Source organism: Pezoporus wallicus, unplaced genomic scaffold (assembly GCF_028554395.1).
Source record: "Pezoporus wallicus isolate ANWC-B61680 ecotype Strahan unplaced genomic scaffold, APGP_CSIRO_Pwel_v1 contig_4722, whole genome shotgun sequence".
NCBI lineage: Eukaryota > Metazoa > Chordata > Aves > Psittaciformes > Psittacidae > Pezoporus > Pezoporus wallicus.
Window position 1 is genome coordinate 1,408,439 of NW_026641840.1, and position 18,790 is coordinate 1,427,228.

Sequence of the window (18,790 nt, forward strand, 5' to 3'; positions counted from 1 at the left end):
CAGCTCTCAGAGCAGGCAGAGGATGTTACTGCTGCTCAAATGCATGAGTTGTCATCGCTGACCTCATTCAGGTGTCAGCAGTCACTCTGCATCAACTCATTCTCCCTTATTGTCCAGACAACAGGAGCTGCTGCTGGGCGTGTGTCACTGTCTCTCCACACTTTGCCATGTTTCTGGGTGAAGGGGTGATGAGATTGCTTTGACAAATTGCCCCAGCCAGTCTCCTGTCACTCGCTGTATGTGTTCTCCTTAGGTCTTTTTCTGTGTTGCAACCCCATCTGCATAAAATCTAGGCCAGATGGTTTGCTGCTGTTTCGTCTCGTTGGCTGTCTGTGTCTTGGGTCACCTTGTGTCAAAAATGACCTGACAGACTTTTAGAGCAAAGAAAATTAAGCTAAGAGGAGCTGGCTAATGTGGAAAATAGGGAGATGTGGAGATACTACATTACTTGAGAAGAGGAAATGTAATGGGGTGGTAGTTAGGGCCCCTGAAGAATGTGGGTCAGGGGGATTTCATGTCTATCACGCTGGGTTAGGAAGACATTGGAATTGAAAACTGAGTAATTCAGTGTAGGGAGCTATTACTAAAATACTGCTGAAGCTGATAATGCGAGGTCAGGCTTATCTAGGCACAACAGGAATGAATTTGTCCAAAATTCCAGCTTGTTTGGTGCTACAAAATTGCACTTCCCTGAGGCAGCAAGGAGGTGTAAGAAAACTGATGTGGTGTTTGTAAGGGGATGGTAGAAGAAGTTGGGCTGGCCCTCTTAGATTGTCTTAGTGGTATATAATGTATTTGTTCCCATAATGTTATCTCTTCTGTTATTTCAAGCAAGTCTGTGCCTCCAACATGAAATTCCTGGTCTATCCAAATTCCACATAGCAGCCTTCCAGTATGGGTTCTTTCCTGGCAGTGTTCAAGGCCAGGTGGCCCATGGCAGGAGTTTGGAACTGGATGATCTTAAGGTCTGAAGGGGGCCTATGAGGATGCTGGGGAGCGACAGTTCATTAGGGACTGTAGTGACAGGACGAGGGGTAACGGGTTCAAACTTAAACAGGGGAAGTTTAGACAGGGTATAAAGCAGAAGTTCTTTCCTGTTAGGGTGGTGAGGCACTGGAATGGGTTGCCCAGGGAGGTTGTGAGAGGCCCATGTGAGATCCTCAGGAGATTGCTGTGCATGTATATCTTTATACATAAAGTTGTAGTCTATGAATGAGACACAGTAAGTTGATAGTGATTCAAACAATAGCCAGTTTCTGTCCTTTGCAGACTAGAAGTTCAGTCCAGGACTGCTCTAGACTGAGGTAGATGGTTTTAACCACAGCATCCTCTGAGGCCAGTCTTACTGCCTGGTGGTAACAGCAGCAAATGTGCAACAGCTTCTTAATTACTCCAGATAATCAACTGCTGCAGGAAGTGGATGCTTGCAGATACTCAGCACTCTGAGATGAAGTGGCTGAGGTGTGAACACACATCTCATTAGTGATGGTTAACTAACACAGGAGCCTGAAGCGTGATGGTTACAGCGTGGGTGCAAGTCCAGTTCTGCTCTAGATCTTCTGTCCTGCTCTGGGGATAGCAACTTGTGATGGGTAGACACAGCAAGCATGTGGTAACTCCTAAGCTGCTGCAGTGAAATGTGATGGAGACTGTCTGTCAGAGCTAGAAGTGCCTAACATATGGATTTGGGAAGTGTTATCCTCACATTTTGTTGGGGTTGCGTGTGTACTTGAATTGCTCATTAAACGGCAGTGAACTCCATCAGGATTTTTCCATTCTCACATAATAAAACCTGTTGAGTCATTGCCTTATCACAGGATATTCAGGAATTTGTAAAGGTCCATTAATAACAGTAATTGGGCAGTAAGGAAGCCATAGGAGCAGGTAAAGTAACCACATTGAGATGGGGTTAGAGCTGTAGTACCTTCCATATAGTAGTGAAATCTTGATAACTGACACAGTTGATGACGCTTTACGGTTTAGGTTTGTGATACTTCATGTGTTTAAAACTTGCCATACTATTCATTTCATAATTCAGAATGAATATCTTGTATTCTGTTTGTACAGGTAAGTCATAGAATCCCAGAATGGTTTGGGTTGGAAAGGACCTTAAGATCATCCAGTTCCAACCCCTGCCACGGGCAGGGACACCTTCCACTAGAGCAGCTTGCTCCAAGCCCCTGTGTCCAACCTGGTCTTGAACACTGCCAGGGATGGGGCAGCCACAGCTTCTCTGGGCACCCTGTGCCAGCGCCTCAGCACCCTCACAGGGAAGAGCTTCTGCCTAAGAGCTCATCTCAGTCTCCCCTCTGGCAGGTTAAAGCCATTCCCCTTGGCCTGTCCCTACAGGTCCTTGTCCAAAGCCCCTCTCCAGCTTTCCTGCAGCCCCTTCAGGCACTGGAGCTGCTCTCAGGTCTCCCCTTCAGGAGCCTTCTCTTGTCCAGGCTGCCCCAGCCCAGCTCTCTCAGCCTGGCTCCAGAGCAGAGCTGCTCCAGCCCTCGCAGCATCTCCGTGGCCTCCTCTGCACTCGCTCCAACAGCTCCACGTCCCTCTTGTGGTGTGTCCCAAGTCCCAGTGTTCTGACTCCTGGCCTGGTTCTCTGATGTGCTGCATGAGCCATGTCCCTGTGGTGTCTTCTAGAAACTGAGTGTTGGTTGTCTTGATGGTTCACAGGTTGCTGCTGGAACTGCTGGAGCTGCTCTTTGACAAGTTCAATGCTGTGGCTGCTGCACACTCTGTGGTGCTTGGGCACCTTCAGCAAACAGTGGCCTCTCCTTGCAGCCAGTACGACGGTGATATCAAGCTCTATGACATGGTTGATGTGTGGGTGAAGATCCAAGATGTGTTGCAGGTAAGAATCCTTTGGGTGGGTACATTTTCAGCTTTGAAACAGCTTTTACAACCAGAATACCAGAGAATACCTGTCACACTCAAGCATCAGCTGTGTTGGAATTTGTCTTGATTTATGGTAAGCAGCCACATTTCTAACAGACTGTTAAACTCCAGTGAGCTTAAACATCAGCAAAATATTTCTGGGGCTTCATCCTTATGGTGTATGGAAAGGTTGATCCCTTTTGCCTACCAAGTGATCTATCAGAAGCTTTCACACAGTGACATTTTTGTTCAGTGTTACCTGTCTTATGAAGCGCCACAGCTCTAATCACTTGTCTTCTCTTGTCATTATGGTTTGGTTATAGTCAGCTGAGACACTTGCTCCCAGCATGTTTTCAGGGAAGTCCTTTGTGATGCTTAGTTTAAAGCATAGGGTACTAAAGCTGTACCTTGCTTAGGCTTCATTCTGGTACCATGCCTATCAACGTGAGCATCTGAGACTCTCACAAACAGCAGAGGATCTATCACATAATCTCTTCTCTCATTCTTGCTGGGAGGCTACACGTGCACATTAGGAGATTGATTTATTTGGGAATTGCCTTTATATATATAGTACACAAATGCAGACCTCACCCACTACTTATAGAGGAGATCAAAGAAATGAACCTGGCTTTATTTACAAGAGGTGGCAAGATTTATGATGGTCATTCCACCTCTGGCCTGTTCCTGACAAATGCTCTCTGCCTCCTACTCTAACACAGTTTTTCATTGTCTGGCTCTGGTCTGTTTAGCTCTAAAGGCTTGTTTGACCCTGCAGTGATGCACACAGGGTTTTTGCTTACACAAATAGAGCCCACTGTGTGCATGGTGGGAATTTTGGTACTGCTTGGACATGGTAAATGTAAGCTATGGGCCTTTGATCACATCCACTGTCTGCTTACCTGCTCGTTTGTCTTTCTAGAACAGTTGTTGTCTTTATTAAAGAAACCTTGAGCAGTTTTCTCCATTATAAACATTTTCACATCCATTCAACATTGCTTTTGCAAAACATTTGATGGGGAATGTCCAGCCAAAGGTTAACGGTGGGTTTTCTATACAGAAGAGTGGTGTAGAACTGAAGCTGCTTGGCCTCGAATCCTTGAAAGATTAAACTTGGTGACACGAGGAACAGGCTTGGGATGTGGTACCTCCAGCCAGCTTAATGTCATCCATGACATCTAGGAAAACGTGAAGAGCTTTGAGTTCTGCAGACTTTGCTCCAGGAGGACAAAGCTTTGGGAGTAAGATCATACCTAAAGTGAGGCAGAATAACATGGCTGGGAATTCCCCATTAGCAGTGAGATTTTGTGATGGTTTCAGTCCTCATGAGTGGTGAAATTGGGAGAGTTATGGCTGTTCCAAACCAATGGTGATAAAGCTTCTATGTAGAAGCATGTGTGGATGTGCACATGGAGAAGAGTGAAAGTGCTTTTTGTGTTGGGGAGAAAATACTTGGCCAAGCTTTCTATAAACTGTGTGCCAGGAAAGATACACCCACCCACTTGTACAGGCTTCATTGCTAGTGGCCTGACAGCACAGGGGTCAGAAGGAGTCAGAAAAGCTTCCAAAGGAGCTTTTATAATGCAGCACTTCAAGATCCATAGTCTCTTGCAGGTTTAAGGTGAGAGACGAACATTGACATAGAAAGGAGAAGATCTTCAATTTCTTCAAATTTTGTGGGGTTTTTGTGTGTTAGTTTTATTGCAGTGGATTAAAATAGGGCTTTTTTATCTTACAGTGTAAGAAAACCTTTGATCCCAAGGCTAAATTATTTCTATCCTTCTTTTCCTACTAAGGATAATTTTTTGAGAGACCCATATGCTTGCAGCAGGGAGAGCAGAAAACTCAGTTTTGAAAGTGTTATTTAAATCATACCTGCACTGGTAGAGGATGGAAACTTGGAGGGAAGTGGATTTGTGGTGAGGTGCATCAGGGAAATGGTGCAATTCCGTCAGATCCTGATGAATGAAGTTTATTTGTCATGTCAGAGCGACTTGATGTCGCCCTGCAGTTCACAGGTACGTTGTGCATCTCGGCATGTGAAACATGTTACAGCAAGGTTATCTTTTTGTAGCCCTGTACAGAAGTAATAAGCATAGAATCCCAAACTGGTTTATGTTGGAAGGGACCTTAAAGCTCATCCAGTTCCAACCCCTGCCACAGGCAGGGACACCTTCCACTGGAGCAGCTTGCTCCAAGCCCCTGTGTCCAACCTGGCCTTGAACACTGCCAGGGATGGGGCAGCCACAGCTTCTCTGGGCACCCTGTGCCAGTGCCTCAGCACCCTCACAGGGAATAAATAATAATAATAATAATAATAATAATAATAATAGTGTATTTCTGATGTGCTGGAAAATTGCGTTCCTTGTGGGAAATGTGGGAGCTGTTCCTGTAGCTGGATTTGAAAATGCTTCCTATGAACTGCACCAACCCTGTGGTGTAGCCTTAGATGAGTGGCACAGTGCTGTGCAATACTTCGATGCTGAGCATGCAGATCTTTAGAGTGTTTTGACCTCTGAGAAGGGAAGAATGATCCCAAACCTGTCAGGAGGAAGACAGTGACCTTTTAGAGTTGGGTACTGGAGTGCTAGAAAAGAAGTAAGTCCTAAAATCAGTTTGTCAGACTGTTAGAGCAGCCTTGTTGAGGAAAACCCGGGTTGAAGCTATTTACTTGTACAGGAGCCAGCTCAGCCTCTGCTGGTTTTGCCGAACCAACAGGAGACTTGAAACTTGTTTCCATTTTAATGTGGCATTTGGTGTGTGGAGCTCATTTAGCTCTTCAGGGGAGTTGTGGGTGGAATATCCTTCTGAAGAGCCTCATTACTGTAGGACCAAGTGTTCTGTTGGGGAGAACTGTGTTACAACAGCACTGAGCAATGTTCTGACACCAGTGTCTGCTTCAGGACAATGCAGTGAAGGAATAAGGAGCTTTTCTGGCACCATTCCAGCCCAAATGTTGAAGGCTGTGCTGTATGAAAGGCAGTGTTGTACATGCTTTGGAAGAAGACAAAGTTTTAGGTGCAGCACAGTCTTTCTGTGCTGTTTTACTGGGTTAGGCCAGGTCAAGTCTCTTTAAGGACTATTCTGCTGTTAGTGTTGGGGTCCAACGGCCTCTGGACATGCATAGTCAGTGTGAGGGTTCTTCCTTGCTGGTACCTAAAGCACAGAAGCTGTAACAGTTCATTCACCTTTTTTTAGCACTGTCTTTTGGTACCATGCTGAGCGAGAGGCATCTGTCCCTGCTCGGTGATACCAGTGTTCATTCAGCTTCTTCAGAAACATCACCTCTCTAGTGATAGCATGATCCCCCTGTCAGCTATGGCATCTTCTGCTGCTGCTGGAGAAAATGCAAAGGCATCTCCATGTGTGCTCAATATCTTGATATCATAGAATCCCAACCTGGTTTGGGTTGGAAGGGACCTTAAAGCTCATCCAGTCCCAACCCCCTGCCACGGGCAGAGACTCCTTCCACTAGAGCAGCTTGCTCCAAGCCCCTGTGTCCAACCTGGCCTTGAACACTGCCAGGGATGGGGCAGCCACAGCTTCTCTGGGCACTGTTGCTGTTTGCCTCCAAGAAGGAACTTTCTCTCCTTTTGTAGTGTTAGTATTTGTAGTTGATGAATCTCAATTTTTAAGTGGTCTGTATCTGTTTTCTTGCTTCCGAGTGGAGAAAGTCACATATATGTGAGACATGTATCTTCAGCAGGCTGCCTGCTGGTCTCTCTGCTGTGAAGACACTGACAGTTACAACTTCCCTATTTTGGGGGCTTCTGCCTAATGCTTGTTTGTATTTTCCTAAACTGGTGTGATTTAGCAGCCTAAACATTGCTGAAACCATAAGGTAACTGGAGCAAGAGAAATCATAGCCTTCTCTTTGGCCACACACTACTGTTCTGCTACTGCAGAGCTGGAGATACCAGGAACTGTTGACTGAGAACCTTTTCTCTTTGCATGTGATGCTCCTCTGCCCAGAGGCTGTGATTTATCCTTTCTTACAGAGAGGAATGGCACTTGAGGGCAGGATTTGAGCAGGGAGATGGGAGTATTCTGCAGTACTCAGCCAGGTCTGGTGGCCAGCAGCTTGAGTGATCTTGCAGCAAAGTTGAATTTGAAGTGTGTTTCCTATGTCATGCTTCTCTAGGAGGGCTGCTTGAGCACTTGGAGATGCATTTCATTGCTCTGCTCTTGTAAGCTGAGCCACTCTATGGTTTTGTAAGTGAATCGATGGCAGAAAGTGATGGTCCTTAGGCAAATGGGTGAGCAGGGAGTGGAGTTCAGCAATCTCAGTACTCAGTTACTCAATGGAAAAGGTGTAGAGGGTTCAATTCCATGCCAGTTTATGGAGATCTCAGCCAGCTCTGCTCTGATCCCATTTCTTCTCCTGCAGCCTGGGATGTTTTCATTGCTCTGGCAGCACTGCTCATTTTCCTGGCACTCATCTCATTTGTGGCCAGGTGTTCTGGCTGTGTTTCCTGCTTCCTCAGGCCCTTGAACTGTGTAGGGTTGGCAGAGGAGCAAGAGGGAATGCTCCGTGAAGCAGGGAAGTGAAGGCTTTATCCTGGGAACCGCTGCTTTCATCTGCCAAGGCCGCTCTGCGGAGCAGCTCCTCAAGGTACCTGCTCCTGCAAAACACGATGTAGTTTTTGCTCTTGCCCTGAGTGGCTCAGCACAGCAATGAGAGCCATGCAAAACACTTACTAAAACGCCTTGTGATGTTAGAGCAGGGTTAAGAACGACGTCCAGTCATGAGCTCTCAATCTCTCCACCGTCGTGATGCTGTCTGACTCTTCAGTTCCATAAGTGTCATGCAACAGAGGACCAAATCTCTCTTTGAACCTTTGCATTTAAAGAATGAATGAACTATTTGTGACACGCTTCATACTTGTAAAGTAAGGTTCTTGGATGAGAGCTGGTAGTGTTAATATGCCATAAATAGAAGTTGAAATGTCAGAGTAATACATGAAATTGCTGTTGCATGGGGGAAGTTGACCAGGTAATATTTTGAACCTAAATTAGTGTTATTTCTCAGACATTCAAGAGTTTTAAGGTTGTCCTCAAAATAATGTGCCTGACAGTCTTTCTGTGCTTTTTAAATGGTCTTATGTGCGTGGAACTGATGCCTTTGGGCTCATGACTGGTTTGTCGTGTTAATGCTCATCTCTGGTTTAGCCATGAGGATGATGGTTGTGAAAGTCATTTGTCTGCAGCTATTGAAAAACGTAGTTTCAGTCAATCTTGAGTGCATGAAGGGAGGAGAGTGCATTCTACTGCCCTGTATGCTGTAGTGATGGGACAAGGGGTGATGGATTCAAACTCAAGACAGGAAGATTTAGGTTGAAAAGAAGGCAGAAGTTCTTCCCTGTGAGGTTGCTGAGGCGCTGGCACAGGGTGCCCAGAGAAGCTGTGGCTGCCCCGTCCCTGGCAGTGTTCAAGGCCAGGTTGGGCACAGGGGCTTGGAGCAAGCTGCTCCAGTGGAAGGTGTTCCTGCCTGTGGCATGGGTTGGAACTGAAGGAGCTTTAAGATCCCTTCCAGTCCAAACCAAGAACTTGTGCCTCACAGGCTCATCTCAGTCTCCCCTCTGGCAGGTTAAAGCCATTCCCCTGGCCTGGCCCTACAGGCCCTTGTCCCAAGCCCCTCTCCAGCTTTCCTGCAGCCCCTTTAGGCACTGGAGCTGCTCTCAGGTCTCCCCTTCAGGAGCCTTCTCTTCTCCAGGCTGACCCAGCCCAGCTCTCTCAGCCTGGCTCCAGAGCAGAGCTGCTCCAGCCCTCGCAGCATCTCCATGGCCTCCTCTGCACTCGCTCCAACAGCTCCACGTCCCTCTTGTGCTGCTGCCCCAGAGCTGGATCAGGACTGCAGGGGGGGTCTCCCCAGAGCACAGCAGAGGGGCAGGATCCCCTCCCTGAGCTGCTGCTCACGCTCTGGGGATGCAGCCCAGCACACGGGGGGGTTCTCAGCTGAGAGCACAAATTGTTTGATCATGTTGAGGTTCTGAACTTGTGAATTGGGGATGGTGAAATGGTGTTGCTAATGGTGAAAAATGTGTTGGTACAGAGAGGTTCTGTAGCACTGGGATGTGTTACGCGGCTGAAAGGGCAAAGGATGAGAACAGCAATGGCATGCTGTCCTTTTAAAACAAATAATAGAAGTAGAAATGGACAAAATCAATCTCTCTTCTCTTTAACTGGATGAGTCTGGCTGGGGTGTGTTTAAAACTAACTCGGTTGCTTTGGTAGCAGGTACCTGGGAGGGGTCCAGAGCTGAGATTGAATAGAACGTTGTTCTGTTGCCTTTCCCAGGAGCAGCCCTTGTTGCCTGATCTGAGCTACATTAACATGGTGACATTGGAGGTATTTGTATGAATACTGCATTAACAGCTTTAGTTTTGAGAGTCATTTGCTTCCCGAAGCTGTTGATCCATTGTATTTGATAAACACGAGCGCTTCTGCTAAAGTTCAAAGAGATAAAAACCCTGCACAGAAATGAATTGTTTGAAGAGTGTACAGTCACTTGTGCAGTTATTGCAGAAGAGATCACTGAGCTTGTGTTTGGGAGAGTTTACAGAAGATTAGCTCATTTAATGTGTGCAAGGAAACAGTTACCGTCCTCTGTCCATGCTGTAGAGTTTCAAGATGCTCTGTACTTGAAGGGCTCTTCGTTTCAGGTGGGTTATCCTTTTAATCCCAAACTGGTTTTAGTTGGAAGGGACCTTAAAGGTCGTCCAATTCCAACCCACCTTCCACTAGAGCAGCTTGCTCCAAGCCCCTGTGTCCAACCTGGCCTTGAACACTGCCAGGGATGGGTCAGCCACAGCTTCTCTGGGCACCCTGTGCCAGCGCCTCAGCACCCTCACAGGGAAGAACTTCTGCCTTATATCTAACCTATACTTTCCTTATACCTTCCCTGTTCAAGTTTGAACCCATTCCCTCTTGTCCCATCACTATATGTGCATTATCTTTCACTTTAACCATTTCCCTAGATTCTTGAGTAGTTTTGTTAGGTCTGATGTACTTTTCTTTTTCTGGTTACTATCAGTGTCCACAGCACTTGATTCCTGCTGTCAGCCAGAATTAGGGGAAACTACAAGTAGTTCATGAGCATTTGTAGACATGTTTTATAGGACTATAAACCCATGTCTCTTTTGATGTGCTGAGCTTATTCACACTTAGTCCCTCTGTGCCTGGCTTTAAAGGCAGCGAGTCGTACTCTTACTAGCATCATAAAAACACTGTGAACAGGAAAAGGCCAAATGCTCATCATGTCCTCACGGCAAGACGTCTCATCTGACCGCAGTACAGGAGGGATTCACGCAGGCAAAGTCCTGCTAATGTTAGAGACTAGCTGGAATCCAAAGGAAATGTTTGGAAACTGTTTTGCTTAAAAGCCTTTCCGCTCCCGTGCTGCGTGCTTGCTGTGTTTGCCGTGTGTGACATTTACAGCACGGAGAGGTGGAAGCTTTTTCTGCTTTCTCTAAAGTTTGCCAGCTCTTGCTTTTTTTTTTTTTCTTTCTTCCCTGAGATGAAATCTCAACTTTGTTTTGGGGGGTGGCTGCTGTTTTCAGGAGTCATTTGTAACGTAGGAAACTATAGAAATGCATTTGGCAAAATCCTTTCTAAAAGGATTCTCTTTCCATTCTCCTTTTCCTTGTTTTATTGCTCATAGCCAGGCATTTTAGCAGGTGAGCTCTTTGCAGTGAACTCCTAGGACCAAGACCACATGCATCTAGAAGCTCAGCCCTGCTAAGATAGACTGTGTCATGATTGTATCTGTTATGTTATGGCAGGGGGGTTGGAACTAGATGATCTTAAGGTCCTTTCCAACCGTAACTATTGTGTGATTCTGTTCTATGATTCTATGTTCAGAATGGGCTGCAAGGATATTAATTACTTCTTTTCTGTCTCATTCATACTGTCAGCCATGCTTCTTGCCTCTTGTTGCCCTCTGGTCACACACATGCACCCTTTCACACCTCTGCCCCCGTCTTTGTTCTTTCTTCCTCTTCATCGCCAGCACACTCTCAGCCCTGATGTAGGCCCTGAACAAGAAGAGAAGGTGCAGTGTTTATAGAGATGCATCTCTGAGGATCTTGTACTGTAGATGGGACAACAGCAGCTCCTTATCAAGGCCAGGCTGGAGCAACCTGCTCTAGTGGAAAGTGTCCCTGTCCGTGGCAGGGGGTTGGAACTAAATGAGTGGAAGGACCCTTCCAACCCAAACCATTCTCTGATCACTTGCAAAGGCAAATACAAGTCTGTGTGCATACACTTGGAAGCTGTTGCTGTCACAGCTCTGGACACAAAGGCACCAGTAGGAAATGTGTTGTGTATCACTAATAGAATACATAAAACATTTAGGGACATGTATTCACAGCGTGCTTCCTATCATCAAAGTGGCTTTGTCATCTGATCTCACCAGGGTGATGCCATTCTGCATTTTACACAAGGGGGACCAAGTGTTTGAGTGATACAGAAAGGTTTGTAAGTATTTCTGTTACTTCTAGTGTGCCTCGTTTGATAGTGTAGAAGGAGAGAGTATATTGTGTGGGTTTTGTTGGTTTTAGTAAGAGTTTTTAAGGTTTCTTTGTTTCTATGGATGCTCTGCACCTCATAGAACATGAATACACAAAGCACCCAACAAAACTTGGGAGATGGCTGCAATGGTGATCTGCAAGCTTTGATGCTCTGTTTATCTTATACTTTATCGTGGTTGCACTGACCAGCTGCCTTCAGAAGTGGTTTTATTTAGGAAGGCTGCAGATAGCTTTCAGGGATTTCTTAGTTATATGTCATTGGGTTTCCATACATGTGTTTCAACAGGTAGTGCCAACTCTGGTTGTAGATAACAAAGGCTTGGACTGTGGTTCGTAAGGGCATTGTAAGAAAGTATTTAAGGCCAGAATCGGCCTTTTTGATATTTTCCTTTATTACTTTACATTTATTCTGTGGCTCAAGCAATTCCTGCCGCAGCAGCTTTCACCAAGTTCTGCCCAAAGCACTCAGTTACAAGAGACTATTCTCTGTCTATATATATAGCGCAAATGTGTATGTACAAACCACCAGCAAGTGGCTGATGATTCACTGGTGATCTTTGGAGTGAGAGAGGCTGAAGAGCTCCAAGCCTGTGTTCTTTGCAGGAAATGACAAACTCCCAGCTCTCATTGAGAACAAACAACCCTTCTCCACCCCCAAACCCTTCTGTTCCTGCTCAGCGGTGTTCCGGTAATGGCCTCGTAAGTCAGCGTTTTGTGACATCCAAACATCAGTCTGAAAAAATAGCAATCAAAATCCCTATTGACTTGTCAGGAATGAACTTGGGAGAAGCAGCTTTCTCTGCATTGGTGGCTGAAATGGAAAATGTGAGTGCTGCTTCATACCTCTGTTCTGTCTTGCTTGCTTGGTGGGAAGTGCTGATGCGGTGTGCTTCAACAGCGCCCATATGACACAGACAGGCTTGGAAACGGGCTGATTTTTATTTCTCCATTAGAAATGCTCTGATTTCATTCATTGTTTAACTGAACAAAAATGACACCTAATCTTCAGCTAACATAATTTAATTTTGCTTTATGTAGTTAATCTGGTTTTATTTTTTGTTGGTTTTATATGCTCTGGAGGCTTACAAATCACAGAATCCCAGACTGGTTTGTGTTGGATGGGACCTTAAAGCTCCTCCAGTTCCAACCCCTGCCACGGCAGGGACACCTTCCACTAGAGCAGCTTGCTCCAAGCCCCTGTGTCCAATCTGGCCTTGAACACTGCCAGGGATGGGGCAGCCACAGCTTCTCTGGGCACCCTGTGCCAGCGCCTCAGCACCCTCACAGGGAAGAGCTTCTGCCTAAGAGCTCATCTCAGTCTCCCCTCTGGCAGATTAAAGCCATTCCCCTTGGCCTGTCCCTACAGGCCCTTGTCCCAGGCCCTTGTCCCAAGCCCCTCTCCAGCTTTCCTGCAGCCCCTTTAGGCACTGGAGCTGCTCTCAGGTCTCCCCTTCAGGAGCCTTCTCTTCTCCAGGCTGACCCAGCCCAGCTCTCTCAGCCTGGCTCCAGAGCAGAGCTGCTCCAGCCCTCGCAGCATCTCTGTGGCCTCCTCTGCATTCACTCCAACAGCTCCACGTCCCTCTTGTGCTGCTGCCCCAGAGCTGGATCAGGACTGCAGGGGTTCACCCCAGAGCACAGCAGAGGGGCAGGATCCCCTCCCTGAGCTGCTGCTCACACTGCTGTTCTTCAAACATGTGTCTTCTGCCCAGCCCTATATACATAACTTCAAATATTGCTATGTTGACAACCCACTTGAATAACAGGGAAGACCTGTATCTCTCAAAATACAGAATATATGTGCAATAATATCAGCTCTATTTATTCTGGAATCCACTTGTTCGTTGTTGCTTGTAAGCAAATGCCTGGAAAAGACTGTGTCCACGCTCAGAACCATGGAAACCCATTTTCACCTGAGAAAAGGGGGAGATGAGGGAATTAGTTAATTAAATGTGGCCTATATGCAGTCATTCTACTCTTCGTGTGTAATTAAAAAGCCTTGTAAACCTCTTTGGGGTCTTCATTTACTGGAAAAGGCCTAAGAAAAGTGTGAATTTGAGTGTACTTTGGGTGAAGCTGTGAGCTGGAAACTGATTAAAATACTAATAAAATGTGTTGCATTGTTAATTCATTCTTTCCAGTCATAAAAGCTGGACTCCCTCTGCTTTGCATTTGCTTGACAAAGCATCAAAGGCAGCTCTAGGAGAGGTGAATGTAAAACAGACGTTTGCTGAGCTGTGGTTTTGAGTGATGTGGTTCTGGTGCCTTGATTTACTGCAGTGTTGCCTTTTGCTTTTAGCATTGCACTGCTGTGTAATGTCACCAAATGCTTTTTTACCGTGGTTTGTGCGTGAAATGTTGTTTCCCAAAGGTTTTCTGGTGGAAAACTTGGTGGTGGTACCCACTATTCCCAATGTAGTAGTGGCTGAGGGGCTCTGGAAAGGGCTATAAAAGTAAGCCTGAAACTGTGCCCAACTCTGCTTGTTTTCCTGTAGTTTTTGCTGAGCCATCCTGCGTGTTTCAGTGATGGATGTGGTTTTGCAAAGGAGCCAAAGGCATTTAGGATCTAGCTCCCGTGGCAATCCAGTGGGAATGGGGCAGCTAATTACTTTAGATCCCTTTGAAAATCCCACATCTAATTTTGCATTATAATAAGGTGATTTTAAAGTGGAGGTGAACCTCCAACAAAGATAACACTTTGTGTAACTTTTCCTCTGTTTTAGTAGACAGGGGAGCTGCGCTGCTTTGCTGATGGCCGCATCTCTTGTGTTGAACCTCCTTTGGAAGAGGCTTGGAGCAGGAGATGGGATGGAAAGGTGGAGGACAGAGTGCTGGTCTCTTTGTCGGGGGCTGACCTATGGCCTTGTGCCATCCCCAAGATGCAAATGCGACCAGGAATGTTGTCTGCCACTTGGTAGATTCATTCCAATTGCACAAAGGTTAATAATGTCATTAATTCTTTCTCCTAGGCTTATGCAGTTGGAAGATGCTGCATATCATAGGGAGAATAAGGCAAAGCAGTTACACCTCCCAGCGGGTCAGTAAATAAATAAATCAGAGTGGTCCCTTAAGCATAATATCAAGAATCTTTCCCTTTTTACTCACAAAGGACAGCGATATAAACCGGTAGATTTACACACGATGAGCTAGGACACAATAAAAGGGTGATCTCACTTTATTACAGTGATTTGGTGCTATATTCCCTTGCTGTTTAACCAGCGCATCACATGCCCGGTTAGAAAAGCTGCGTTTCCCAGCGCCGTTACCTGCCAGAGTGATAAATGATGGTGCCTTTGAATTGTTCTCTCACTCTAACCTCTCGTGATAATTTGCCTTATTTCACAATGGTGTCGTTCCTTTAGAGCACATCTTGAACCTAATGTGGACAAATTAAGACGTTACCAAAGATGTGTGGACGTGACAGGTGGAGAGTGGTCTGAAAGCTTCTGTAATCTCTCAGTGGAAGTGATGCTCCTATCTCCCTGTTAATATGCACAGATCCTTGCGTTTGAGGAGAGATTAAAGCCAGTGATGTCCTTCAGTTTGTCTGTAGTGGGGTATCAAACACAGTTCAACTACTGCAATTCCAGCCATGGAAAGCAGTAGTTTGTGTGTGTGTTTGTATGTGTATGTTCTTAAAACGACGTCGTTTGTAGCTCCTTAGTATTGTGTAAGACAAGCAATTGTAGGGATTGCGTTTCAGTTTTGCTCCATTTTCACACTAGAAGCTTCAGCTTCCTTCTGTGTTGTGATTGCAGTTGGATAACCTTTTGTACAGGACGTGTTTTCTTTCCAGTGGGACTAATTTTAAGATGCCATATTTCTGAGGCATCACTTCAAAATATTCTGGGTTTCTTTTCATGTCCTGCATCCATTCAGTGCTTAACATCTTCTGTTTGGGCAATTAGAAAATTCATGGTTGATCATCATAGAATGGTTTGTATTGGGAGGGACCTTAAAGCTCCTCCAGTTCCAACCCCTGCCACAGGCAGGGACACCTTCCACTAGAGCAGCTTGCTCCAAGCCCCTGTGTCCAACCTGGCCTTGAACACTGCCAGGGATGGGGCAGCCACAGCTTCTCTGGGCACCCTGTGCCAGAGCCTCAGCACCCTCACAGGGAAGAGCTTCTGCCTAAGAGCTCATCTCAGTCTCCCCTCTGGCAGGTTAAAGCCATTCCCCTTGGCCTGTCCCTACAGGCCCTTGTCCCAAGCCCCTCTCCAGCTTTCCTGCAGCCCCCTTCAGGCACTGGAGCTGCTCTAAGGTCTCCCCTTCAGGAGCCTTCTCTTGTCCAGGCTGACCCAGCCCAGCTCTCTCAGCCTGGCTCCAGAGCAGAGCTGCTCCAGCCCTCGCAGCATCTCCGTGGCCTCCTGTGGATTTACCTCAGCAGCTCCACATCCTTCCTGCACTTTGCATTCACACTCAGGAATCCAGAACAAAGCAAGGATTCCAGGGGATGGGACATTTGTATTGAGAGTAAGTTGTGGAAATAATTTTTGGAGCATGGTTAAGTTTTTATTCTGCTTTTCGTGTGGGGATAGGCCAAGGCCCTGGAAAACTGCATTGTGTTCTGAATTTGAACATCCAGTTTAGGTTTGTAGTGGGAAGTGCTATTGGAGGACAGAGCATTCTATCACTAACTTGATGCACAGTGTGGTTCAAGACAGCATTGGCAATACCAGCAACTAGTTATTACTTAAAGTAGAACCACAATTCTCTTTATACTTACACTCATTATTAATTTGTGATTTTTCAAATCATAGTAATTCAGAGTTATTGGGAAGGAGGAATCAAGCCTCTGCATCTCTGTGCAACAGGTACTTTAATGCATCTGAATATGTAGATCAGAAGATGCAATGTCTAGAAGCCTGGCTTCCCTTAATGGCAGCCTGTGTGAGGTTGCGGGTGGTATCAAGCAGGTTAGTACTTGGTCCTTGCATTCCGAAATCCCTCTTTCCTTTCTTAGCAGTGATTCTGTCAGCATTGTGTTCTTTGGTTTAATATTCTTCAGAGGCTGAGTTGGAGAAACCTTCTTTGTTACTCGTGTTTCATATCTCTTGCTACGCCTGTGTATTCCCTTCACTTTATCTCTCCTGTGCTTTCTGAAAACTAGCTAGATGTTAATCTGAATTCTTGCATCGACAGGCTTAAATGCAGCCAAACACCAGGAAAGCAAAATGATTTCCTCATTCTCACAGTCCACCTAAAGAGTTATTGACACTCTCTGCAAAGTCACTGGAATGAAAATCCCAACATCAAACACCCGAGTGAAGGGATTCTGCAGGTGCAGATGAGAATGAGATTATGAGATTTATCTCCAAGGTCACAAAGATGTGTTCTGCCTTTTGAGAAGTCTTTATTGTGGCGTTGAGTGGGCTCATTGTGTGCTGGAACTGGTGCTACACCTTTCTTCTGTGTTTAGCAAGAGCCTTGTCTTGTCTGGTAGCACCTTTTTAAGGCCAAGCGTTCAGGTTGAAGGTTTTGTTAAACATGCTTTTCTGTTGCATTTAGCTTTGCTGTGAGCTCTGTAATTAACAGTCTCCCTAAAGATCAAGTTAAAGGTTCACATATTAATTGATGGTGGAGGAACAGTTTCCTGCACATGTTAGAATAGCTCTTCATGGTCTGTGTAGGATTACTGTGTGATTTATGAGGGATGTGTTCTTTTGGGTGTGTAATGTTGTGCTGTGTTAATGATCCTGACATACTTTGGCTTCATTCTGAAAGGATGTGCGGAAGGAGTGGGGATCCTTTAAACATCTCCCAGTGGCAGGCCTTTCAGAGCTGGATCTCAGTGTCTATGCTACAGGGATAAGTGCTGGATAACAAGAATACTATAGTGAGTAATACCTTAAGGGTGCAGCAATAGAAGTAAGTTTAGGGGAAATATATCAGTTTGGGTTTTTTCTGGCTGCGGAACAGATTAGTACATGGCTTTTGTAGCCTCAACTGAAGACAGAGCAGTACCTTTAATGAGTTAAAAACCCACACAAGCTCAGTTTTCAAAGTATCTAAAAGTAAAGATGCATCAAATGGCCCCTATGACCCCAGCTGCTTTCCGGGACAAAGATTCCAGAGCAGTTTCAGGTATTGGTCAGCCTGCTTGCTCAATGTAATCCCAATGCATGAATACTCAACTGCTGTATCTGCATCCCAGGCTGCTGCACAGGCATAATGTGGAGCATGGGGTAGGCTGCTGAAGCTACACGCAAGCATGTGTGTGTTTGGCAAGGGAAGAACAAGGGAGTGGGTGATATGTAAGTGGGTTTTTTGTGCTTTTACTCTCAGAATAGCCTCTTTAGTGCTGAATGGTTTAATCAGATGCATATATATAGAGAGAGTACTGTTTGCAACTCCTCCAGCTCAATGCAGAGGTAATGTAATAGTACTACTATTATAATTCCAATTTGGTGACCCGCCCCCGGTGAAATGAGAATGGAGAAGCAAACTTTTTCCAAAAGATGATGGAAAATATTTGCCATCTTGTGGACAAAAAAATCTTTTGAAGGGTTCCTCTACTTCTCTACTTTTCAGTTCCTTTCTGTATTGAACAGGGCTTTTTCACACCCTAAGCTTTCCTGTCATCATGCATTCCTAGCAGCCTTCCAGTCTCCGAAGGGGGCTGCAAGGATGCTGGAGAGGGGCTCTTCATCAGGGACTGTAGTGATAGGACAAGGGGTGGTGGGTTCAGGCTGAAACAGGGGAGATTTAGGTTGGGGATAAGGAAGAAGTTCTTTACTGTGAGGGTGCTGAGGTGCCCAGAGAAGCTGTGGCTGCCCCATCCCTGGCAGTGTCAAGGCCAGGTTGGACAGGGCCTTGGGTGAGATGGTCTAGGGTGAGCCATCCCTGCCTATGGGAACTAGATGATCTTAAGGTCCTTTCCAACCCTAACTATTCTATGATCCATGCATTGCAGACACTGAAAACATCTTTATCTTTTAACTGCAGTCCTAGTTAAAATATTGGGAAGATAAAACTTCTTGAAGGTGTGTAGAGTATTTAAAATACCTTTAAAAACACAGAATTGGAGCTCAGTTTGTATGCCGTTGTCTGCTTGGTAAGGCTCTGCATGGGATTAAAGGAGCTGCAGTTGACCCTTGGGATGCTCCGATCATGGTTGCAGGGATTGTCGCCTCTTTTGAGCTTCAAAATGCCAAATTCAGGGGGTTTGGGGGTATTGTATCTGTGTAGCGGTAGGGGAGGAATAAAAAAAGCAATGGCTAGCCTATCCAAGGGGAAAGATTGGTTGTTTTGGGGTGAATGAGAACTTTCATAGATGTAATTGAGTTTGTAGTTGTCCTTTTTTGCCTAATTCAACATTGTGATAGTTATGTTAAAATATGATCAGTCCCAGCAGCTCAGTAAGATCCTGATGGTAGTGGTATTTATGCACCTGC

The 18,790-nt window shown here is 45.7% G+C and overlaps 1 protein-coding gene across 2 annotated transcripts in view; it reads left to right on the forward strand.

Annotated features, from left to right (window-relative positions):
- EXOC4 (exocyst complex component 4) overlaps positions 1-18,790 on the forward strand; it is a 393,664-nt gene that overhangs the window by 64,034 nt on the left and 310,840 nt on the right. For both annotated transcript variants that reach the window (XM_057425605.1, XM_057425606.1), the window contains exon 7: positions 2,674-2,851. In XM_057425605.1, coding sequence (XP_057281588.1) covers positions 2,674-2,851 — 178 coding nt within the window. The remainder of the gene's footprint in view (positions 1-2,673; positions 2,852-18,790) is intronic.